We start from the raw sequence: 25,507 nt of genomic DNA, 5'->3' as shown, positions 1-25,507 counted from the left end.
AGCTAACGGGATCTCATGGGATTGCGTATGAAAAAGCGCGGCACTGGAAAGACCTTTTTCGCGGGTCACGTCTATACATTTGAGAATCTTTTCGCGTGTCCTACGTCACGGTTTTGAGGGAAAAGGGTCAGCTCGGGTCAGTTGAGACAGGATGTAGTGTGAAATGAAACGCTAAAAGCCAAAAGTTCACAGTGATAACACGCAAAAATGACTTAACGTAACTGGCGTGTATTCAAACACCGTTTTTTCCTCTCTTCCCTATAGGATTAATTTAGATGCCAGGATTGGACGCCGTCACAGTGCGGCAGAGTCTAACTTAAGACAATGGAGTGTCAAAGGAGACCGTGTTCACTTTGTTGAGCTGCACGTACGTTGGCTCACAGTTCCACATTTGTGCCACGGTTTCTGCTGCTGTCAACTCCTCTGTTGGCCCGGGGAGGGTGTGAAGCGCCGCGGGGCCTGCTCCCACACACATCGAGACACCAGGCGAGAGCGATATCTACCGTGAGAGTGTAACGCGTGCAGAGATTCACACCAGCAGTTTCCCTGTTTGAAAGAGGTGCCCTGGCAGAGTTTGGCGTAGAGACACGGTCCCCCGCTGGCTTCCCACTGGCGGCGGTGGAGTGATTTCCCCTGCAAACTGCTTCTCGAGCTTGCTATTTTGTTTTGGTGAATGTGAAGATTTCTATTATATTCCTCTCTCCCTGCGGCATCATTAACCACCATTATGTTACTAAATTGCTGCATTTACTGCTCCTTAATACGTCCTTTCACTCCCCGTTTTGCTCTTCCTCTCTCCTCCCTCACTGAACAGTCTGTCCCCCTGTGAGCTCACATCACGCGAGCTTGTTGCAGTAATGTCAGTGATTCAGGCGCTGATTTTGTTACATGACAGCGTTCACGGACGATTTACCAACTCAGCTACTTTGGGGAGACCATCAAAAGCTGCACCGTTCTATGTGTCCGTGCGAACAAGTGTGTGTTGGTAAATTTAAAGCTGGTATTTAATGACTTAAGCCCCAAGGCTCATTTGAGCTACATATACACCAGTCAAACATCTGTGTGGTCTCTCTCTCTCTCTCACACACACACACACACACACACACACACACACACACACACACACACACACACACACACACACACACACACACACACACACACACACACACGGGCTGAGCTTTCATCATTGGCCAGAGGAAGGGTTTCAGCATCCGCCCTGACAGATGCCGCCCACACAACACAACACAACACACACACACACACACACACACACACACACACACACACACACACACACACACACACACACACACACACACACAGCCTAATAGCCAGTGGAAAAAACACTGGAGAAGGATCTGGGCAAAGTATGATCCATATGTGTGTAACATATATCTGACAGCTATAGGATTATGTGTATATATGATAGTGAGAAAAGAGAGAGTTGTGCATGTTTGTGTGTGTTTGCGTGTGAGACAGTGACAAAGCAGGGCCATTTCAGTAGCTCCCAAGTGATCACTAACTCTTTCCACTCTCTTTCTCACCTCACTCTCTCTCTACATATTTTTTTTCTCTCTCTCCTTGATAGACCCCCCCCCATCTGTCTCCCCTTCCAGAGCTGACAGAGCGATAAGGGAATACACTCAGGAGAGGCTAAGGGTCACTAGGCAGAAGTCAGGGAAAAGTTGTGGGTCAGTGTTGAAAGTGTGCGTTTTATATATATATATATATATCTCATCATTCCTCCAGGTCAGGGTGTGCAGATAATATCAGTAAATCACTGAGGCATGGCCTGAGTCTGCCCCACTAATCTGGATTCTTTCTCTCAGTGAGAAACAAACCATCCCAACTATTTTGATAATCTGTGATAATTTTTGTGATAGATTTTTACTTTTTTTATGAAATTTGAAGCCCAAATTATTATATTTATTTGCTCTTATGTGACAGCAAACTGAATACCTTTGGTTTGTGGATAAAACAAAACATCATGTTGGGGTTTGGGAAACACGATCGACGCTTTTCCTCATTTATGACATTTTATGGACTAAAGAACTACATCGCATCATCGAGAAGATAATCAACAGATGAATCAATAATGAGTCAGCGCAAACGAGAGGAGGGGGCGATGTGAGCAGGACAGAGGGATCAGATTGACGACAGATTCCAGTGTGGACAGTTGAGACACATACAGTACAGCATCACCAGTATAAGGAATCTCCAATTGATAAACTTATGCACATTGAATCCGATCAAAACCAACACCTCCTCAATCTGCATGAATTGCTCTCTCAGTTATAACGTCACCTTCCTCTTTAGACTCGTCGTAATTGCTGTGGCTGGGACAGGGATTCCTCACTTGAACACGTTGTTTTGGAGGAACTCGTTATTCCCAGGAGGACAGTCGTGTTTCATACGTCGGGTCCCCGATCTCGGGTCTAATCTCTGTTATTTGTCTGTTTGAAGATTCCAGAGAGCCGCTACTTTATAACTAAATGTAGTCGCTCTTGCCGTTTCCGAGACCTTTTGTCTTTTTTATTCGCCATGATCTCGGTGCTACTCTCCCGTCCCTCCCACTCTGTCTTCCTCCCTCTCACTGTGGGAGAGGTCTGAAGTTGCCGTCACCAGAGCAATTAGAGACTTCATGTACCTCCTCACTGTCAAGAGTAGGCAAGGGGTACACACACACACACACACACACACACACACACACACACACACACACACACACGCGCGTCCTCTGTTCTGACAGGCACTGGGCAAAAGTTCACTTTGCCACTGTGCTAACTATCTCCCCTTCTCCTCCTCTCTATTTTCCTCCTTCCTTCACACTGTCTAATTCTCGTGCTCTGTCTTTTCAGGAAAAGTGCTAACTAGCAATCTCTCACTCCTTCACCCCTCTCTGCCTCTACCCGCCTCTCCGAGAGGCTGCGATCCTTCTCTTTTGTCTCCATCCTTTCTCGTCCTCTTTCATCCGTCTTTCAGAGAGAAGTTACAAGCTTGTCCTTCACTCAGTGTCTCGCTGCTGTGCCCCCGGCTAACCCTCCGTTCCCTGCCTGAGTTTCCGCACAATTATTACCCCTTCTCGCCCCCCGATCTCTCCCCCCTCCCATTGGCTCGTTTATCATCCGTCGTCTTTTCCTGCTTTTGCAGTATATTCCGTATGCGTTTGCGGGGCTTATTTGGCCAACTCTCACATCTTGTGACCGGGAGACGAGCCGGTGCACACAATCACAAAATCCCCTGGGAACAAATATTGCAGAACTTAATTTCTGATCATTTTCTGCTCTGAATAAAGTGAACCGTAAAGAGCATTGACTCGAGAGGGAAGATGGGGAATGTCAAGAGAAGTTCACAATGAGATTTTTTTAATCGAGTCACATTAGATCATGACAATGAGCTTCCAAAAAATAAGCCTCCTACTCTCTTTTCATCAGGCCAGACTTTAAATGGCCAACTTATATCGCAAGGTCTTGTGAGCAGTTTTGCATGTCATTCATCTTCTGTGAAGTGCGACGAGGACACCATTACACACCACGGCCAGGGACAAAGGGAATCATGCTCTACTCTATGCAAACCGCATGCCGGAATTTAATGTGCACTGATGCAGTGCTTGTCAATCAGCGAGCCTCTGTCCTGTCTGACCATCTGAAATGTGCTGCAAGCCTTCCATGACTCTTCCTCCAACATCTGAAGGAGGCATTTTTGAGGGACTCGTCTGAGCTGGGCATAATTGTGACCCATGAATTCGCAACGTGACGCTCATGCAGCCCGGACACTGAGACCGATATCCACTCGAAAGGAACTAAAAGGGCATGTGATGTGCTGGTCTCCTTGATATTGTAATGAGCCCTCTTGATCTGCTAATGTGCTCATAAGTATTCATTAGCGACCTCAAAGCCCCAACAGCAAGTGGGCAAACGGCTCACGCCGAAACATAGTGATGATCAATGGAAAAGGGGAATATTCATAAACATCCCTCAGTGACTCACGCTATCCGCACACTTTCTACAAACCTACATGACTGGACTGCAAGCGCTCCCATGATTGTTCCCTGTTTGTAGGGCATTATGTTCTGACACAATCTCTACAGAACCATATTCATAATTACTTCAATTTTATATTTCTATCATCTAAGGCCTACAGTGTGCAGAAGCCGTTGCTTCTACACTTTTGAGCCATTTGGTTAGAGGCTTTAGGTTCCCTCCACAAATGTTGAATATCTTGTTTAAGAATTCATCTCCCTTTATTTGTTATTAAAAAATATGCACATACACAGAGATGCATTATATGGTGCCACATGTTTGAGCATGCAAGTACAGTTTGCCGATCATTGTTTTTAAAGCATTAACCATGGGGGGAGAATAGCAGAATGTATTCTGTAAAGATATATATATATATTTTTTCCATTTCTCTCTACGAAATAAGAACAGATTTTGAGCTGTCACATTTGATTTATTAGTAATCCTGTCTGCTGGCAATTTAGCTTCCAAGTGAAACAAGACAAGAATATTTGGAGTAGAATAATTATTGCTTTGCTTATCTGTAGCTGTCTTTACAGCTGCCTCCGGTTATAGCCATAGCATTAATATGCAAACTACTAACATGGAAGCTTTTGCTGCTTTTGTTCACATCCTTCAGTTTTAAGGATGACGCCGTACAGAGTTGCCCTCCTGTTCTGAAGAAGCAAAAGGAGCTCAATACAAATACAAGAGCTCTTATTATAAAATGTGTGTTAAGAAGTGAACTCTCTTTAACTCGAGGCTAAGCACTGGCCTGAGACTAATTTATTTGCATATTGCAATTAGTAAATTCTAGCAGTCTTTTAACCAGAAACAAAATAAAAGGATGCACTTTCCAGAATGCTAAGTTTGATAGATAAGTAAAACACTTTTTTTGGTAGTGATTATTGTGAAGGGAAGGATAGTTATGATTATTTAAATTATTATTATTTTTTAGTACAACAGAAAAGGGGAGCAAATCAGTCATGACTGAAGTGGACATAACGTTTGCCTCCCATTTTTTCTGACTGCATGACTAAAGATACTTTATGACTACTACTACTAGTAATAATAATAATATCAAAATGTTTATTCTTATAGCACTTATCTAAACATGGTTACCAAGTGTTACAGTGCAACATACATTAGAATAAAACAGCACAGATCAAAACAAGAAAAAACTAAAATAATAACGATAAGAGAGAAGGAAATTATGACAACAAACAACATCAGTTAAAACCAGTTACAAATCTATAAAAATGTGTTGTAAGCCATGTTATAAAAAAAACAGGTAAAGGCAAATCTAATCTCTTTGGGGACCTGATGGCAAAAGCCAGGTTACCCTTAGTTACCAAACTTGATTTGGGAATTTATGCTTGGAGTTGGTTATTAGATCTTCTGGGGTAACAGGTCTTGGGGCATAGATGGATTTAGCAGCTCTGTTACTGTACCGTATCTGGTGGCCAGACCACGCTGAGCTTTAAAAGTTATTTAACGAATCTTAAAATCAATCCTTAATTCATATGGCTGCCAATGAAGGGAGGCGAGAATTGGTGTGATATGGGCCCTCCTCCGGGTGTTGGGGATGTGGGATGCGAGCAGCAGCTTTCTGCACGAGCTGAAGCCGAGACACTGAGGATTGACTGATACATTTAAAAAATGCATTGCAGTAGTCCAAGCGTTAAAAGACAAAAGCCTCTGGTCTGTGATAAGAGAGGGCTTATTGGATTTTTTAAGATATTTCTTTGGATTGTCGAGATTTAATAAGGTTAATCACATGAGATTTTTTATCCAGACCTCTTATTCATCGATGAGAATTGGCCACATACTGCATACATTTACTGTGCTCCACAGCATTTGAACAGAAAATAGGAGGTGGGTATATTGACCTTCATCAGCAGAGATGTGGACACGTTGTTGTCCTCACTTTGAGCTCTGGTATCCTCCACAAACATGTTCTTCCTGACTGAGGACTCGCGGAGGTCTGTTACTAACTTGACAAGGTCAAGCCACCATCCCTTTAAGACACTCTCATCGTTGTGCTCGCTGCAACTTCCAATCAATCATGTCTCCCCATGTTTTTGAGGAAACATATATCTGTTCAGGATTGTTTTCTGGAGGTCGGCAGCAGTGAACAGACTCGTTGCAGTGCAGAATGACTCATAGAATTTATATCGCACTTTGGCGATAAGAGATGAGAAATAGCAAACTACAAAGCACTCACTTTGATAAAATGTACACTGCAGTTAGCGGTGATGGAGACATGGAATTAAATCCTCTCAAGAGTCCCAGTTTGTGTAAAGCTATACTTCTGAGTTGAGATGACATCGGAAGTTAGATGTGGTTCTTTCATTCGTTAAAAAACAAAAGGCATGCAGCAAGAATGTGATGATGACAGGAAAATAAACAAGACAGTTAAACAAATAAAATGCATCAGTGTGTGCTTTTGTGCACCTCTGACATTTATCTGTGCAGTTTATCCTAAAGCAATCTGCTCTGCTGTTACTGAGCTCAGACAAATCGCCACTGCCGTCCACAGTATGGCTGTGACACTCTGCATACAGCATAACACAATGCCCAAGCAGTGGTTGGATGATGTCAGGCAGCCATCTGAAGGTAATTTTCTTTGAATAATGTGACATTGAACCCATAACACAATTATGGCTGCAATTCAAGAAGATTGTCCACATAATCCAAAATCCGATAGCAGGGGATTGAGATAAAACGCACACACGCACGCACGCACGCACGCACGCAGGGACGCAACTATTCAAATCACAAGGGGAAGAATAGTGGACATACCATCCAACACTTCCAAGCAAAATAGTCAACAACAGTCAACAACACAGGCAAAGCAGTTTCTAACTTACTAATTGTGCAGACGTGCAGAGCTGCCGAAGCTTGTGAGAGTGCTCAAAAACACACTGACGCGTGTCATCGAATAAGAAACACGACAACGTTTGAGGTCAGGTCATTTTTTTTACTAGTTGTCCAATGTACCATTGAAAGAACATGACTTTAATTCAACGATTCTGTGGAAATCATTGCTTTCGTTCTGTGAAATTCTGGTGCCCCATAGAATACGAGGAAATGGGACAAAAGAAGTGAGATGCATGTGTGATGTCATGTGGCCTTGCGTTTCTCTTCATTGTTTAACATTTAAAAAAATAACAAACTTCAACTTGCCATCATGTTAAATGCACATGGTTAGTGCAACGTAACTATTATGAAAAAGTAAAGCCTGTGAAGGAGGTCACACTGTGTGTGTGTGTGTGTGTGTGTGTGTGTGCGGCAAAGCTTCGTACTACAGTAGTCATTAGTCACTTTAAGTCCTTCATCTCTTCCCTACTCTTCCCTTCTCATCTCTTCTTCCTCTTTCAGGAACAAACACTAATGGAGTTTAGACTAGACCTGAGGGAGAAGAGAAAGGGAGGAGGGGAGGGAAAAAAAGAAGAAGGGAGCGAAGATGAAGTGATGAAGAGTGATGAGAGAGTGGGGATCATTAGAATCAGTATTGGTACTCGTATTAGCACTGGGATTTGTTTTGGAAGCATAAGCATTAGTATTCTAATAAGTCTTATTTAGCCTTAACAGAGGTTTGTCTCATTAATGTTTCCGCCTCTTTTATAAAGAAGACTTCCCCCGGGTAAAAGGACAACAGTTCAGACTCAAAGCAGAGGCTCATTAAAATGAGTGGAACACTCACATTATTGCACGAGATGAAGGCATAAATGGAAATTTGGGATAGGATGGCATCTTACGAAGGGGGGGAGGAGGGACGCGTGCACCTATAGAAAGCAGTGAATGAATCTGTGAGAGAGAGAAGAAAACAGACAGCAAAGCAAATCAAAACAAGAGGAAATGACAGAAAAGAGGCTGGAGAACACGTGAAAGACAAGAAACACAAAGACAGTGTCACTTTGGGTAAAAGACAGCGTTTTGATTTTCTTTAATAATAAATTTGTCAAATCAAGAGGAACAACCACTCAACATGTACACACACACACACACACACACACACACACACACACAAACCCATCAAGTGGCCCACCTCACAGCAAGTGTCACTGCATAAGAGAAGACATTAATCTATCATGAAGCCCCACAGCAACTTCTCCATCTACAACTACAGCAAGACAAAGAAGAAGAAAAAATTAAAGTAAAAGTTGAGAGAAAGACATAGAGAGAAGAATAAAATAATAACAAAACCACGGAAAGAAAACGCGAGCGAGAGAGAGAGAGAGACAGAGAGAGAGAGAAGGTGATGTGTCCCAGGTGTGTGCTCTATCCTCGGCAGTAGTTAAGAGCAAGGCGCAGCAACGCCTCAGCCATCCGTCACCATGGAGATAACAAGCTGTCAGGGCCGAAGAGGACCACGGGCCACAGAGGCCAGTCACTCTGCTTGAACGCCACAGGAGCCAATCAGATGGAGAAGAGGAGAGGGTGAGGCAATGTGAAGACGAGGAGAGTTACCAGCATCAAGCAAGAGAAAAAAATGCACCAACTGCAAAGAGCCGAGACGATAGACGTGTGAAACTTGTGAGAGACATTAATTTCAGAGACAGGAAAGACAGGAAGACAGGACAACAAACACAAAAAGAGACGGGAGGAGGAAGTGGAAAGAAAGTATAGTAAATGGCATGCAACCATATATGAGGGGTAGATTAAAAAAAGAGAAAAGGGCCCAGAGCCAAACATCAATCAATGCTCTTCTTCTAAACAACTCATGCACACATTTCCTTTAAGAAACGCTGCGCACTGCAAGTAATTACCCGAGCATTTTCACTTTGAAAATACAGCCTAATAATGCCACTATTCAGGCTGCTCACTCTGCAATTATAACTACAGTTAGCAGTTTGGAACAAGCATAGTGCAGACCGTGCAAAAGTAGTTCTAAATAAACAAATAAATCAAAAGTTCAACAGAAAACAAACAAATGAATTCAAAAAGTGAGATATTATTGCACTAGTAGAAGTCGAATTGTGTCACGGATATATTACACTGTAACTTTGTATAGAGCACTACTCCTCTGCTGACGCCACCTGGTTAAGACTATAGATATGACACTGCCACTTTATGCATGCATGTATCTGCTGACAGTTTAAGAAGAATTGGTTAATTTCAATATCATTTGACTAACTAGGATCACTGAAAAAATGCTAAGTAACTAATGACTGAATCTGGGAGAGAAAAAAATTATAAAGCACAATATTGTAAGAAGTGTAGCATGAAGTAGCATGGAGTGAAACCACTCCAGTGAAGTACAAGTACCTCAAAACTGTACTGAAATACAGTACTTATGAATGCACACAGTTATTTTCCAACCACGTCAGTGAGTTCCTGCATATAACTGCATCCATGGACCAGAACTTGCATCATACGCCTGCTGTGGTGCATTCTCTGCTTGAGGTAACCGCAGCTTTGTGCCATGAGCCATGTCCTCGGGTATACCTAACCTTCACTTGGTCTTTAGACCCTCAACCATAACACAGCAGCTTGTGGGCCCCCAGTGGGGGCCAAATCACTGCCCATAGCAGTTAATTTCTCTCTCCATCCAGGCCATAGAGCTGACAACAGCTGCCATGTAGATTTGGCTGGGAAAGCTCCGCAGCCGATCTCAACAGAGAACCGCCAGGTCTGCCATCCCCTGGCCCTGCGCTCTTCAACCAGCGACTGGTACTTTGTGGCCTTTTCCTTGTGGGCTTTTTTCACAAGCCTCCCACGGCACAGTGAGCTCGACCACTATGATAATATGGTCTGTGGTGGACCACTTGCACAATGTCTGGCTTGAGGGGTTGTTTGCAACACCTCTGGGAACCGCAGTCTCCGTCCCACTTCAACTCTCATCTCCCAGCAGCTGGAGGCCGGGAGCAGATAGGGTTTCGATTTTTTCTTTAGGTTGGAATGTTGTAGTACACAGATTTGTGCCTGTGCCTTGTGACTGTATTGGGACACACCTTTGATCTGCTATCAGTTTTGACAGGAAGGAAATAACGTCAGTTACAATAACTTCCTAAGTCAGGATAAAGTGTAAGACGAACAAAGACTTAGATTGATTTAGATACACAGGTTGAAAACAGGAAAACGTACCCGCTTGGCAGATGTAGTACATCTGTGTACTTTGACTACAAAGATCGAGTGTGGAAAGAAGGATAGAAATCAGCATCATTATATTAAATGTGTGTTGATATTTATGTAAAAAAAAAAAATGGGGGATAAGGGGGATGATTTAAAACAGTTTTAAAACAAGAGAAGTTTTTCGGGTTAATTTATGCTGTGTGATATGTACAGAGTGATAAGTGTGCACTCCGAAACACAAGAACAGTAGAGAGAGGCAGAAGAAGTGTGTGGGGTGCAATATAGAGAGGTGCTGCCGGTGCTCTGCTGCAGGCAAGCGTGGGAGAACACCATTGTGTGTGTGTGTGTGTGTGTGTGTGTGTGTGTGTGTATGTGCGCGCCTGTCACTGCATGCCTTTCCCAGCTACTGAGTGGTGGATAGAATTATTGATCTGAAAAGAGATGGTGAAACAACCGCTTATTTCCCCCCTACACACAGACATCTTGACAAAATTCACCTCAGACACACTGCGCTGATCACAGGCAAAACACTGATGATGTGAAATGAGGCCATCACTTGACAACTGTGTATCTCATGTCTGACTTTGAATAAAAAGTCCAAATGTCTTCATATCTGGTATGTATACACACACACACACACACACACACACACACACGTGAGTACGATCAATACACACAAATGGGTACAAATCCTGTTCCAGTGCACCAAACATCAAACACACAGTTCCACACACAGTAGATGCCCACACAGATCCCCTTGTCCTACACAAATAAGGTACAAAGCCTGTGAATAAACCGGCATCCCACACACATGCGCGCACACACACACACACACACACACACACACACACAGACACACACTGGCACTCACACACACACACACACACACAGAGACACACACTGGCACTAGCTGTGATGGTGACTGAGGTGTGTGTGTGTGTGTGTGTTTGTCCTTTTTTGGCTCTCCAGCTTCCACAAGAGACTAGCGCAGCTCCAGCACTAAGAACCTTTCCTCAAACCACCACGCATTGTCTTTTCCAACCTTCCTTACAATTACATTTTATTTCTCTTACACATTCTCTTTCACACAGACACACGCACACACACACGTGTCTCTCTGTGTTTTAACATGCTTACAGCTCTAGCCGCCATGGGTGTGCAGCAACCAATGAGCTGAAGCGGAAGGTCAAGCGATGTGAAATAAGATTTGCAGTGTATGTGTGTTGTGTGTGTGTATACACCGGCATGTTTGTCCCCTGTCCCGTGGGACCATCTGAGAGGAGCAGAGCTCAGCCCTTAGCGGGCAGATTTCAAATCTTTCTCCAACGTCAAAGATGGAGTCTGAAAAAGCAAACAGACAGTCTAACTGTCCAGTTGTGTATATTTGACTGCTCGTTCACCGTCCTCACTAAAAGTGCAACAATCCTTGTAAAAATGTGTGAATGAAGTAACAATTTCTTGAATTCTCACTACTTCTATTCAACATTCAAACTACATACAGCATAAAATTACTGCCCAAAAAAAGTATGACAAGAAAATCATTGTGAACAGTTTATTGTCTACTATGTTGGTTATGAGGTGTCCTTGTTTGTTATGGATTTATAGTGCTGCTGTTCAATGGTATGTGCTGTTTGCTAGGTGTCAGTATTTGTTTCATGGGATGTGGTCTGTGCACATCCACAACACTGCATCAGCTCCACGCTGAAATATAAAGTGAATAAAAGCTTGAAAAAACACAATTAGTTTGTAATGGCAGGGAGTGAAAAGGTCCTGAAAAAGCTCAACAGTCTGTATGGCAGTAAACAGGGTCATAGACATATTGCACTTGGATGTACACAAGCCCGCACACACACACACACACACACATTTTGCAGCAGTGTCATTTTGTCTGTCCCGAATGTGAAAGGATCATCCTTAGTCCCTCTGCCACTGTCAGTGTAGTCAGCAAACAGACAACTGCTTGTTATGGGGACAAGCAAAAACCCTACTTACACACCCAAACACACACACACACACACACACACACACACACACACACACACACACAAACACACACACACACACACACACACACACACACATACAAATGTGCACATTCAGTCGTTCGAGCGGTGGAATGCTGATCGCTGCAGTTGTACTTGTATAGGGATGTCAAACACACTTACTTTGAGAAGATTCTGGGACGGCTGCTGCACGGTGGTAGCAAATCCACCAGATAATGGGGGGGGGGACAATGTATCAAAAGAATACAACAGCGACGGAGGAGAGAAGTCTCGACGCTGCAAAAGTGCGAGCACAAAAAAAAGTGCTATAGAGAGGAAGGAGTGCATACAGGGAAGGACGCACCGGTGTCGGATGAGGAGATGAAAGGAGAAGGTGGAGGAGGGAGAGGGACTGAGCGCTGTATCAAAGGTGTGCCAATGAAGCGAGGACGTGAAGAATGATGAGAGCGATGTAAGAAGCGGGGGATTAATGAAGCTTAGAGACTTTAAAAACCATTGAGGGAAGTGTTTTTTTGTGATCACTGATACCAGAAGAGTTTGATCTGTGAATCGTTTACCTGCAAATGATGTGTGAGGACAGGCGAACGATGAGTGATGATGAAAATAAAGTAGAGCTTATCTTTAAGTTGAGAGGGGACTGGAAAGGATATGGGCTGGAGACCATGCGGATGCACCAGCTGCGAGGACAGGTGGTCTGCTTCAGGCAGAAGAAGACCACGGGCGCCAGCTCCGGGTAGGGCAGCACCAGATTGCTCAGGTCACTGCCGATACTGACGTCATCACCTGGTCCCACTTCCTCAATTATGTCATCAGCCTGCGCCGAGCCGTAGTCCTCGCTCTGCCCTGGCACTGCTGAGGAAATGCTCCCCAGCGGCACAGGACACTCCTCGCTCGTCATGGCAACTCAGCCGAGATCTGAAAGACGACAGGACGTCGGCACCGAGATCAGAGCAGAGAAATGGTCGTCACACTGTCAGATGCGGAACCGACGTAAGACGCCTGTTGTGATTTAATTATCGCCCGGAGCAGCCAATAGTTATCAATTGAATGTGCTTATTTCCTGAAAGTTGGATTTGAGCAACAAGCCTTTGGGTATGCAGACCACTAAATCAGCGCCACGTCATAACATCACCTCACGACTCGCACACACTTAATGCTCGTTGTTTTCCGGGGCCCCGAGGGCCCATTAGTCTCTCGCTGAGTCGTCGCGCCGCACAGTGCTCTTATCGTAAACTCACTTGTGTGCATTTGACAGAGCGCTTTGCTCACAGATAAATATCACCCATCAGAATCAGACACCCACAGAAATTTACGACAGCGGAAAGTAAATCACTGTCAACAGTCATTGCACATTCATTGATGATTCATTTAGCCACATCGCAGTGTTGAGGCTTCTCCATTCCCCTACCACTCACTGGCTCATGAATGGATTCACTTTCATCCATGAATATAACACACAAAAACAGCATTTTTAGACTATATCTCTTAAATCATTGTCTTAGTCGTATTTGCTTTCAAAATCTAAATGCTTTTTCACTCACTCTGCCTAATCATATATAAGCATTTATGTCTGTACATTCATTAATGCAGTACATACAAACAAAATACTGTCTTTCAAACCAAGGCCATTGGTTTTTTGCCTTTCCATAACTGGCCTTTTAAATTCACTCTACCATGGCAACAGCAGCTTCCTGTGGAAGCAGGAAGTTTATTCTTGCTCTGCTGTGTTTTATTTCCCATGACAAAGCGTCTTAGAGGGACCCTGCAGCTATTACCGGCGACTACAATTAAGTAGGAGACAGCTTTGCAGAAATGACTAAAAGGACTGTGCTCTGTGCATTCTGTGTGTGTGTGCGTGTGTGTGCGTGTGTGTGCGTGAGTGTGTGTGTGTGTGTGTGTGTGTGTGTGTGTGCGTGTGTGTGTGTGTGTGTGTGTGCGTGTGTGTGTGTTAAAGAGGATAAAATAGCAATACATTTCTTTTCTTGCATTATAAAATTCTTTCATCTAACTTCAAAGTTCCCGTATGCTGGGACAGCTTCCTCCCATTGTTTTATTTTTTGGTGTATAATGATGACGATTGATGAGAGTGTGTGACACAACCTGAGAGAGAGAGAGAGTGGGACTACACACAAAGCCCTTGCCGCTGCATGAACACACACGCACGCGTTCACACTTTCTCAACACGCACACTCACACAATAACACCCTTAATTGGGGAAGCGGATTACAGTCACCCATTTAGCTGCACTGTGAACTAAATGTTGTGATGAGCCGCGGAACAGAAAAAAAGTGCTTTGCCCCTCCCACACACACTCTCACTGCGACAGTCTGAGACACGAGAGGCTGGATGGGAAACAACAGTGAAAACATGTTGGCAGATTCATTAGGGATTTTGAGCAACAGTCTCCATTTCAATTATTTCATATTCCCAATTTGGATATTGAAAAAAATGAAAATCAATGTTTTCAATCATCACTGTGTGATGATTCACACTGAGATCTGTTATACATACCTGTTAGGGACCAAGTGAATGGACAGAAGAGTACAAAGTGAAATGAGCAATAATGTTCCACAAATTACCAAAGAATGACAGTAAATAATTCTAGAGGAACTTGAAAAAGAAGATGAAAACAATAAAGGCCCAAAGTCATAGGAGGTCAGAAACTAAAAGTTAGAAAATAGGGCTGCAGGAAAATCGAAAGCAAGGATGAAGTGTTTCCTGCAAAACCACATGCTACCACATTAGAAAACAAACAAGTCATAACTCCAATAGAATAATGAAATGTATGAGCACCAGGCTGGCCAGTATTGCAAGAATGTGAATGAATAATTGATCCGATGAAGTTCAGCAGAAGTGTCACGGTCACTTGGGTGAGAAGGTTCGTTCACGGGAGACATTTTGAAAATGCCACAGAAAAGGCACAGTCGTGGATGACGAAATTAAATATGGTCTAATTCCATTTAACTGCTTCAGCATCAGGGTCCTGATATTGTACACGCTGCCTAATTGTCACTAGTTGCATACACACAAGTTTCCATCTAAATGACTGAGAATGCACTTCCAGAATAAAAATCATCACGTCACACATTTGTATGTGGTACCACATATCAGACGCATTCCAAAGAGAAAAAGCAGCTAGAAGAGGCAATGATAACTTGTCCCACCTCTACGGGTGCAAACAAAAACAGATCCATATACGAAACAGCAAAAAAAAAGAAAAGAAAAAAAATCCCCTCATGTATTGATCTTTCAGATAATTATATTTACAGTCAATAAGCCCTTCTTCAGAGCAAGTACGACACCACTACTTCGATGAAGGAAACGTGATCATCAGTCGACAGAAACACAATGACACCTGGAGACTGCACCAGCGACGAGGTCATCTACCTCGGTAGACAGTCTTCAACCCACAACCACAAGTTCCACATTGACTTAAAAAATATGTATATTTATATCCACACATCTTGGTCATGAGCTGCACGTGCAATGCTGTTTGACTGCTGCGCAAAATCAGAAGCACAGAACCTCTCTCATTCTGTATATTATATTTGTATTGTAAGCATGTATGGAAAATCTTGCTGTAGACGCTGCATGTATGCCAGACGTGTTTTACACGAGTACAGAAATATTCTATCATATCGAATACTCGCTGTTTGTACAGGCAAAGCCCCCCTCACGAGGAACCACAGGACTGTCTTCACAGGATTTAACTGGTACTATTAATTAAGCACACATGATTATGAAAGGAGGCTCTGCGCAGCTGTTTGTGGTTTTCCTTTTCAATTTCCCTCCACAGACACCAGTCTGCAGCTTCATCGGCGTTTCACTGTTGTCATCTGTGAACTTTTCTGTCATTCAGCCTCAGTTCATTAAGAGAATTACACTACTGTACAACTGTACTGTACTATGGACATTTTTTGGGATTCTTAAGACATACTCTATTTAGCTTGGATTATATGTCGGCAAGAGGAGATTTTCATAAAACAGTAAATACCATTGCATAATCAAGGCAACTTGACAGTAACTCCCTGCATTTTAAAGTCAGTTGTGTATTGTTAGGACGGAGCTCAAATCTAGTGTGACAAACCAGGACATCTGGGGGAGAACTGATACGGTATCTGACACATTGTAGGATGTAAGCCTCATCTTCTACAGGTAAAAAAGTTATTAAAAAGTGCCTCCCCATAATGTTGCATTATGAGTTTCAGAAGTTATTAAAACAAAAATCGGTGTGGAAAGTTGCAGAGGTGAGATTAGATCTTTTTTTCCCCTTTTTTATATTTTCCTTCACCAAAAATACAGCTAGGTTGGAAGATATGTTTGTCTGTGTGTGCGTTGTGTGTGTGTGTGTGTGTGTGTGTGTGTGTGTGTGTGTGTTTGTGTGTGTGTGTGCGTGCGTGTGTGTGTGTGTGTGTGTGCGTGTGTGCGTGCGTGTGTGTGTTCGTGCGTGTGTGCGTGTGTGTGTGTGTGTTCATGTGTGTGTGTGCGTGTGTGCGTGCGTGTGTTCGTGTGTGTGTGTGTGTGTGTGTGTGTGTGTGCGTGTGTGCGTTTGTGTGTGCGTGTGTGCGTGCGTGTGTGCGTGCGTGTGTTTGTGTGTCAGTTGATTTGGGGCAATCTTGAGTCTAGCACAGCACTCACAGAGAGCGAGGTATCCGACTGTGACACCAACTTAACACAGCACCCAGTCTTAACTAGTGTTTGTGTGTGTTTGTGTGTGTGTGTGTGTGTGTGTGTGTGTGTGTCAGAAAAAACACAATGACCATCCAGGACTATAGGGACCATCCAGACAGACAGTGGCTAATGCTAATGTAATCACTTCAGGGTAGGGATCCATTGGGACAAGTTGTGTGTGTGTGTGTGTGTGTGTGTGTGTGATGGCCACACACACACACACATGCACCCACGCACCCACGCACACACGCACGCAGTCAGCTATGGCAGGCAATGCTTCATCCAGTGACCTGAGACAAACCAGCTTTGGCAGCTATTTGCTGAGTGGTCAAAACAACACATTACATTACCGAGACCATCAGTATATTCAGTGAGAGCATCATATATTTATCAGCTTGCTACTGACAGGGGACACGACGCTGAATAAGATGGCTGGCTTCTTGACCGCACTACGAAGAATAGCCTTCTCCAAAAGGATGGATGTGATTCTTGCATAACAGAGAAGAATATATAATTCCCATCTGGTAACATCACCTCGTCAAGTAAACCTTAATATGTCTACTTTAGGGCCATTACAATATTTAAGTATGTCAGTTTAAATGGACTCACGAGTATGATTTCTTGCACAAAGGAACTGCGTCACCCATTGCGTAACCAGAACAAGGAAGAGAATAGAATTCTCCCAGTATCTATCCCCAGTGATGATGAATTGACTAAAACGAGTCAACCTCGCGAGAGAAAAAAGAATCACAATGACGGAGGTACAAAAGCGGGCGACCGAGGAGAGTGATAGAAAGACACATAAAACAATTCACTCCATCGGAGGAGCTCTGGGACTTGAGAGGCTTCAAAGACGACGCGCAGTTTGTCTCCTTTCTACTAGAGCAGCACAACCAGCCTACTTATCAACACTACTGGACGTTTAACTCGAAGTTTCTTTGTTCCAATTGGGGCTTTTTTTTCTTTGGACAGAAGCCAGGCTGGTGGCATTGAGTTGGCCATGATGCCAAAGCTGCAGCTACACACTCGGAGCCGGGACAACGGAGACGGAGCTTCAGATTACACGCGTCTTTCTCCTCCTCCGTCATCCAAAGTTTTGTTGACAACTTCGCCAGCAGCTGACACGTTGTATCCTTTCATTTCATTGTATTTTCTTTTTTTTCTTTTTATATTTCATTCTCGTACTTCTGTACCCAGAATAACCCTTGCAAAAAAAGAAAAAAAACTAAATCGATGTGAAATGTTTGGTTGCTGTCATCAGGGCACCTAGAATAATTCTCCCAAGAAATGAAATGAGGCACTGAAGATGCTGCATCGACGCTATCTGCGACGGGCTGTCGCGGGACAAGCGAGCCTGGGCTTTATTCATTTAAAAGCTTTGTGGGTTTGTCAGCATTCAGTTACAATCAGAGTGGGACAAGCAGGAGCAACGCTGTGACTTTGCTGGTGAATTGGAGTCACGCGATGAATTAAACGCGGTTGAAGTGAAGGCAATACGCATCTTCGTGCACAGGGATTTCAGGGGAATTCCAAAATCCGCAGTGTTTTGTTTGAAAACTAAACTATGGTAAGCCCCTCCACAAGCCACTTATATATTGCTGCCGTTCTTCAGCGGCTTAAGGTGGAATAAAAAATGAAGGAGACTGCGGAGAAATGTCGCTCTGAGCACTGCTGGTGCCACTTAGCTTCATATACTGAGGAAAAACAGAGTCTTCCTCGAGCAGAGGGCTTCGCCTTACAAAACTTCATGCTGGGGACAACCCGAAATTGTTTAAAACAACACCCACATGACTTCATTCAAGAACTTTATTTCATGCTTTTCATCCTCGCAATTGATCATATATAAATCATGAGTGATTTTCAAATTCTGCATCACCAATGTTTTATGGCGTAGGTTTTATTTGTTCAATTCAATGTTGTGTGCAGTTTTAAATTTATGTGCCCAATTTAATAAAAAAAATAAATAGATCCACAACCACTGCAGTAAAACGGCCTGTTAACCTGCCGCCACAGGCAGACACCGGAGGTATTTCAGGAGACACATGGGTGTCAGAGCCGTCGCCTGCTCCCAGCAGCACAGTCCTGACTCCGCAGAATATCCACATTGGCCCAGACATTCATTATGGATCACAGCCCAGCCGAGTGGGCAGATTTACCCCCAACAGCCGCATACGCTCTCTGAAAATGACACTCAATGGACAATCGGTCCGGACTCCAATCACTCAGTTGCATAAAAAAAAAAAAAAAGAAAGATCCCAGAATGGATTTTGATTTGAATTCAATAGAAAAAAAATCATTGTAGCATGTTTCATGCATGTAGAGATATTCCCTCGAGCTCATTTACCCACCGCCTGAATAAAATCCTCTTCACATAAAGCCCAGGGGCAGTTTCACACAGGACAACGTTTCATGCAGTGTAACACTGCCCAGTGTGAATGAGGGCGGACCAAAGCAGCAGCAACAAGAGAAAGGTCTGTTCATGAGTAAAGCTCTTTGTAGAGTTAAATGACACTGTCTGTTCATTGTCCCGCCGTGCTTTCCCTGCATCAGCAGCCAGTGAAACATGTCATCTTCTCACTTAGAAACACAGTTGACTCTTCAAAGTTGAGGAGCGGAACCGGCAGCTCTACTGTGGATGTTGTCAAATATCACATTTTGGTCTTTTTGGTCCGGGGACTGGATGAAAGATTCCCTTTGAATCTTCTTTTTTTTTTGTGTGGGGGGGGGGGGGGGGGGGGGTTACTCTGCTGCTGTAACGAGTAAATTTCCCCGGGGTGGGATGAATAAAGTTCTATCTTATCTTATCTTTAATCTCAAATCTTCCTTTTGGAATTTTTAATTTCTGGTTCCCATTTGAATTTCTTGATCTGTCTTGATTTCTACTCATCCTCTCCCCCACACTTTTTTCTCATCTTTTCATCCCCTTGGCTGCTCCTTTAACATCTCTCTGCAGGCCTTCCGTCCCTATACGTCAGATGCACTTGCATGCCTCGGGAAAGTTTGTGTGCACACAATCTTCCATCTTGTGCCTTATTGACTGATTTATAACCACAGCATATATTTATATCAGGCTCCCCCCTTTGCCTCCCAAAACAAATCCATATTGGCGAGGGAGGGGACGTCCAGTAATGCCGCCAATGATTTACTATTTGACCTCTTGCTGTCATTTTTTTTTTCCACCCTCATACATGCCATGTGTGAGGCAGAGGGAGCAAACACTAGTGGGCGTCGCCGAATAAAACATACCGCCAATCTCTCCGGCTGACGAGCGAGTGCAGATCTAGTGCAGACTGTCATCTTTTGGTGAGTAGTGTGTGTGTGTGTGTGTGTGTGTGTGTGTGTGTGTGTGTGTGTGTGTGTGTGTGTGTGTGAGTTTTCAGTTGCCTGCTCTTTGCTGACTACAGTGGCAGAAGGACTGAGGACAATCAATTCACATTAGGGACAGACTGCCGCAGAGCTGCAGGTGTTCATATCATGTGTGTAGTCTGTCTGAGCCAAAGTGTTTTCAGGGTTCATCTCTCTCTCCCTCTCTCTGTAAGAGTGTGTACGTGTCTGCATGCGTGTGTCTGTATGTAAGATTCTGCCTTTCATCAGATTTTATGCTTTGCCGCGCGCACACACACACACACAAACACACACGCACACACACACACACACACGCACACACACACACACACACACACACACACACATACACAGAGGGAGAGAGTCCGGCTAGTAAGCAGCCTATAAGTAATGAGAACAGCGGGCGCCATGACTGTCTGAGGTGATCCTTATTTGGCTGGAAGCCCCATTATCTTCCTAATTTAAAAAGTTACTGCGCGATCGCATCGGAGAGGCTCTGTGCTTCAGTGTGAATCCTTCAGCCTCCCTCTTACACTTCAGGCTGAACTTAGACTTCTACTTGTTAAAGGCATCGCTGTCTGTGAGGGCCTCCCGACTCTATTCTGTTCCATTTTGTTGTATACCATAATTTCAAGTTCCCTAAAAGCTTCGGTGCCTCGAAATCAGAGGGAATGGAGGCTAATCTGTTCAGGGGTTAGTTTTACAAAGGACATCAGGAAGGGGAGGCGAGGAACAGCGAGTGGAAGTAAGGGGAAGTGATGGAGGAGGAGGAGAAGCAACAGACAGATCCATTCCTCTTTTTCCCCCTCTGTGGGGCAAAAAGTGTTGAGTTGAACATCTGTCAGAGCTCCTTATCTCCTCTCCCCGACTCCACGCTCGCTGTCTCTTCTTCTCCCTCTTTTAGAAATCTCCTCCCGCTTTGCTTTCATTTCCCTGACAGGATGCTGCCATCAGAACTATGGAAACTCATGGAGAGACGACGTGAGCTGACGTGTGCAGGCGTGTGTTGGTGTTATAGATTTGTGTCTGAGAAAGAGAGAGAGAGAGAGAGAGAAGAGAGACAATGAGTGAGAACAGACTCCGCGAGAGAGCAGGATGCCTGCAGGTGAGGCAAGTCTGAGAAATGAGAGCTTCGTATGTGCGTGCATGTCCACGTGTGTGCACGTGCGGTCTCATTACGCATTAGGGTTTCCCGTGCTGCCATTGAAAAACACACGTCGGAGTACAGTGAGTGTATACCTGCGCGTGAGTGGTTGTGTGGAGCACATCTTATTAGTGATAATTCCAGCCCTGTCTGAAGCAAGAGAGGGGAATAACATGCAAATGGAGAAGAGGAGGAAGAACAGTCCGAGAAAGGGGGCTAAGCCAGAAAAAAAAAAGAAGAGAGAGGACAGTGGGAGGGCAGTGAGGGGGAGCCAGTAGTGAAAAGGCAAGTGGAGGGGGGGGGGGGGGGGGGATGTGGATGAAAGAAGAAGGAAATAAGTTGGAGGGCTGAGGCGAGGAACGCGTCGACTGAGGCCAGCGAGACAGAAAAAGACACAGACAGAGAGAGACAACACTGCGAGAGGAAAGGTTGTAAGCAAGACTGACAGAAAGAAGGTAGGAGAAGAGAGGGGATGAAGGAGCTGAGGAGGAGGAGGAGGAGGAGGAAGAGGAAAAAAGAAACTGACAGACAAGGCAGGAAAAAGCAAAGACAGAGCTGAAGTGTTTCCAGACAGCTGCGTGGCTGCAGCTCATGCAAAAACAGGGGAAATATCCGGGATAGAAATATAGAGAAGCATATTAAACACACACACACACACACACCGAGAGAAAGAGACGGAGAGAGAGAGAGAAGGCAATGATGCCTTAAAGGGAATATATGGATGTGTAATGCTGATACAGAGACATGCACGCGCCTTCTCTCAGCATTCCTCCAAACAAACACCAAAGCCCGAGACCTTATCCGTCCACTTCTCTCTCTCTATTCTCCCTCCACACCTCTCCTCCAGCCCTCAGAGCTCGGCTCCCTAATTACCTCATTTGCATAAACAGGCGCGCCGTGCGCAGAGGGAAAGAGGCGGGCTGTGGTCAGAGGACGGGGAGGAGGAGGAGGGAGAGGGCAGACCTACACCTGGAGAAGGGGGAGAAGGGAGGGAGGTAGGCCTACACCTGGAGAAGGGGGAGGGAGGGAGGGAGGTAGGCCTACACCTGGAGAAGGGGGAGAAGGGAGGGAGGTAGGCCTTCACCTGGAGAAGGGGGAGAAGGGAGGGAGGTAGACCTATACCTGGAGAAGGGGGAGGGAGGGAGGGAGGTAGACCTATACCTGGAGAAGGGGGAGGGAGGGAGGGAGGTAGACCTATACCTGGAGAAGGGGGAGGGAGGGAGGTAGGCCTTCACCTGGAGAAGGGGGAGAAGGGAGGGAGGGAGGGAGGTAGACCTATACCTGGAGAAGGGGGAGGGAGGGAGGTAGGCCTTCACCTGGAGAAGGGGGAGAATGGAGGGAGGTAGACCTATACCTGGAGAAGGGGGAGGGAGGGAGGTAGACCTATACCTGGAGAAGGGGGAGGGAGGGAGGTAGACCTACACATGGAGAAGGGGGAGGGAGGGAGGTAGACCTACACCTGGAGAAGGGGGAGGGAGGGAGGGAGGTAGGCCTACACCTGGAGAAGGGGGAGAAGGGAGGGAGGTAGGCCTTCACCTGGAGAAGGGGGAGAAGGGAGGGAGGTAGACCTATACCTGGAGAAGGGGGAGGGAGGGAGGGAGGTAGACCTATACCTGGAGAAGGGGGAGGGAGGGAGGTAGGCCTTCACCTGGAGAAGGGGGAGAAGGGAGGGAGGTAGACCTATACCTGGAGAAGGGGGAGGGAGGGAGGGAGGTAGACCTATACCTGGAGAAGGGGGAGGGAGGGAGGGAGGTAGACCTATACCTGGAGAAGGGGGAGGGAGGGAGGTAGACCTATACCTGGAGAAGGGGGAGGGAGGGAGGGAGGTAGACCTATACCTGGAGAAGGGGGAGGGAGGGAGGTAGACCTATACCTGGAGAAGGGGGAGGGAGGGAGGGAGGTAGGCCTTCACCTGGAGAAGGGGGAGGGAGGGAGGTAGACCTATACCTGGAGAAGGGGGAGAAGGGAGGGAGGTAGACCTACACCTGGAGAAGGGGGAGGGAGGGAGGTAGACCTACACATGGAGAAGGGGGAGGGAGGGAGGTAGACCTATACCTGGAGAAGGGGGAGGGAGGGAGGGAGGTAGGCCTTCACCTGGAGAAGGGGGAGGGAGGGAGGGAGGTAGACCTACACCTGGAGAAGGGGGAGAAGGGAGGGAGGTAGACCTACACCTGGAGAAGGGGGAGGGAGGGAGGTAGACCTACACATGGAGAAGGGGGAGGGAGGGAGGTAGACCTATACCTGGAGAAGGGGGAGGGAGGGAGGGAGGTAGGCCTTCACCTGGAGAAGGGGGAGGGAGGGAGGGAGGTAGACCTACACCTGGAGAAGGGGGAGGGAGGGAGGGAGGTAGGCCTTCACCTGGAGAAAGGGGAGGGAGGGAGGGAGGTAGACCTACACCTGGAGAAGGGGGAGGGAGGGAGGGAGGTAGGCCGACGCAGTTGTGGAAATAGAAAAGAGATTGCAACAACAAGGAAACCGTCAAAACTTGTCCTCCTCTATGCTGTTGATATCCGGCTCCCTCACACCGCCTTGCTTTCATCCCGTCTGCTCTCTCCATCCTCCCTTTCTTCCCTTTTTTAGACCTGGCTGTGTGCTGCTCATTCTTTTGCTCCCTGCCTCCCTTGCTCTCGCTTTCTTGTTGTCGCTCCTTTTTGCCATACTGTAGGCAACAGCCATTATTCTCCTCCTCCTCTCCCACGTCGCGTCCCTCACTTTCCTCCCCCACTTCCAGTACTGTCTCTAGCATTATTTGCGTTGCATCGCTCACAATCCTCCTCTCACTCCTTCCCAGTTAGTGTCCCCCTCTCTTTCCCTTCCTCTCTTCCCTTTTTCCACAGAGTGCTGTCTCAGGTCTTTTCACCCTCAGCAGTGTGAAATGAGATTTGAATATGGCTCTTGGAGCAGTCGCGGCCTGCCTGCATTCCCCCCACAACCACACACACACACATGCGCACGCGCACATAAAGAGAAGGCCTCTCGTAAAGATAAAGGATTGTGACGCTACTTGAGTGCATGCTCGAATGTCAAGGGACGGGGAGAAGGAGCAGTAAGGGATGGTGGGAGGAAGCTGGAGGAGACGGGAAGGAAGGGGAAGGTGAGGAGAGGACAGGGATGGAGGGAGATGTGAAGAGCAGAGGACAAGCAGAATGGGCTCCTGTAGATTATAGATGAACATATACCACGGATGTAAAGAAGGGATCAGCAGGAGGGGAAAAAAAAACTGTGAAATGGATGAATATGAAACAGAGATAGGGTTCAAGTGGACGGGGGGGGAAATGGACGGAATGGAGAGAAGTTCACTAAAATGCACTGACCCGCTCGCTGGCTCCTTTCTCTGCATTGCCAATGGAAACCCTCAGCCAAGAGAGCGAGAGAGAGGGGAGAACTGAGAGGAGGAACGAACTGAGCTGAGCATAAAACGACCATGAGGTGTCAAAGTGTTGGCCTCCACTCCAAACCCCCCCCCCCCAAAAAAAGCAAGGGGAGATACGAAAGTCCCAGCGAGCGTGTGTGCACGTGTATGTGTGTGCGCGCACAAAGAGACAAGTGCAACACGTGTTGTTTGTGCAAAATAATCATGTAACATGTCTCGGTGTTTACTTCCTCCACCCAGGTAGGACCTGATTGCGAAATCACGCCACTGTGAGATTACACAGAAGAAGAAAAAAAATACACTACAACAAACACAGACACATTTAATTGGAGAGATTCCTTTTTAAACACCTCTCACGCATGCAGAGAGATGATCCCAGATTACCTGGGCATGTTAAGAATGTACGTGAAGAATTAGCTTCATTTCCTCCTCAACAAAACACATAGATGATGACTTTGACTCTGCACTCTCTTTAGATCTCAGTCATTTGCTTTTCGTGTAATGTTGTTGACTTGGAAAATCAAGGCAGAGCAACACTTATAAATATGAAATGAACCAGCTAACAAAATTAGTTTCACAGCAAGGAGGGATGGAGTGATAGAGCAAGAGGTAGAAAGACGTGAAGAGGAAAAAGCAGGAAGACCAAATGACAATGGAACTGCCTCTACCCTTCTGTTATAATCATGTTATATTATGCATGTTCCTTATCTGCAGCAGGGGATCGTGCAAAAGGAAACGGTTGTAAAATACCACGATTTTCTTAAACACACCAGCGCAACTGTGTGCAGTTCCTTACACACGCTGCATGGACAAAAGCCTGAAATTTGTCTCTCAGTAAGAGAAAACAACAGAGCCATTAAGCTACATCTGTGTAAGTAGTGCATTCATTTAC

The 25,507-nt window shown here is 45.5% G+C and overlaps 1 protein-coding gene across 3 annotated transcripts in view; it reads right to left on the bottom strand.

Moving 5' to 3' along the window:
* Positions 1 to 25,507, bottom strand: part of cacna1ia (calcium voltage-gated channel subunit alpha1 Ia) — a 126,025-nt gene that overhangs the window by 80,740 nt on the left and 19,778 nt on the right. For all 3 annotated transcript variants that reach the window (XM_035614439.2, XM_035614443.2, XM_035614442.2), the window contains exon 2: positions 12,733 to 12,997. In XM_035614439.2, coding sequence (XP_035470332.1) covers positions 12,733 to 12,980 — 248 coding nt within the window. In that variant the 5' untranslated portion in view covers positions 12,981 to 12,997. The remainder of the gene's footprint in view (positions 1 to 12,732; positions 12,998 to 25,507) is intronic.

Source organism: Scophthalmus maximus, chromosome 17, assembly GCF_022379125.1.
Source record: "Scophthalmus maximus strain ysfricsl-2021 chromosome 17, ASM2237912v1, whole genome shotgun sequence".
NCBI classification, from domain to species: domain Eukaryota; kingdom Metazoa; phylum Chordata; class Actinopteri; order Pleuronectiformes; family Scophthalmidae; genus Scophthalmus; species Scophthalmus maximus.
Note: the sequence above shows the minus strand (reverse complement) of the source record. Positions and strands in the feature narration are given on the sequence as shown.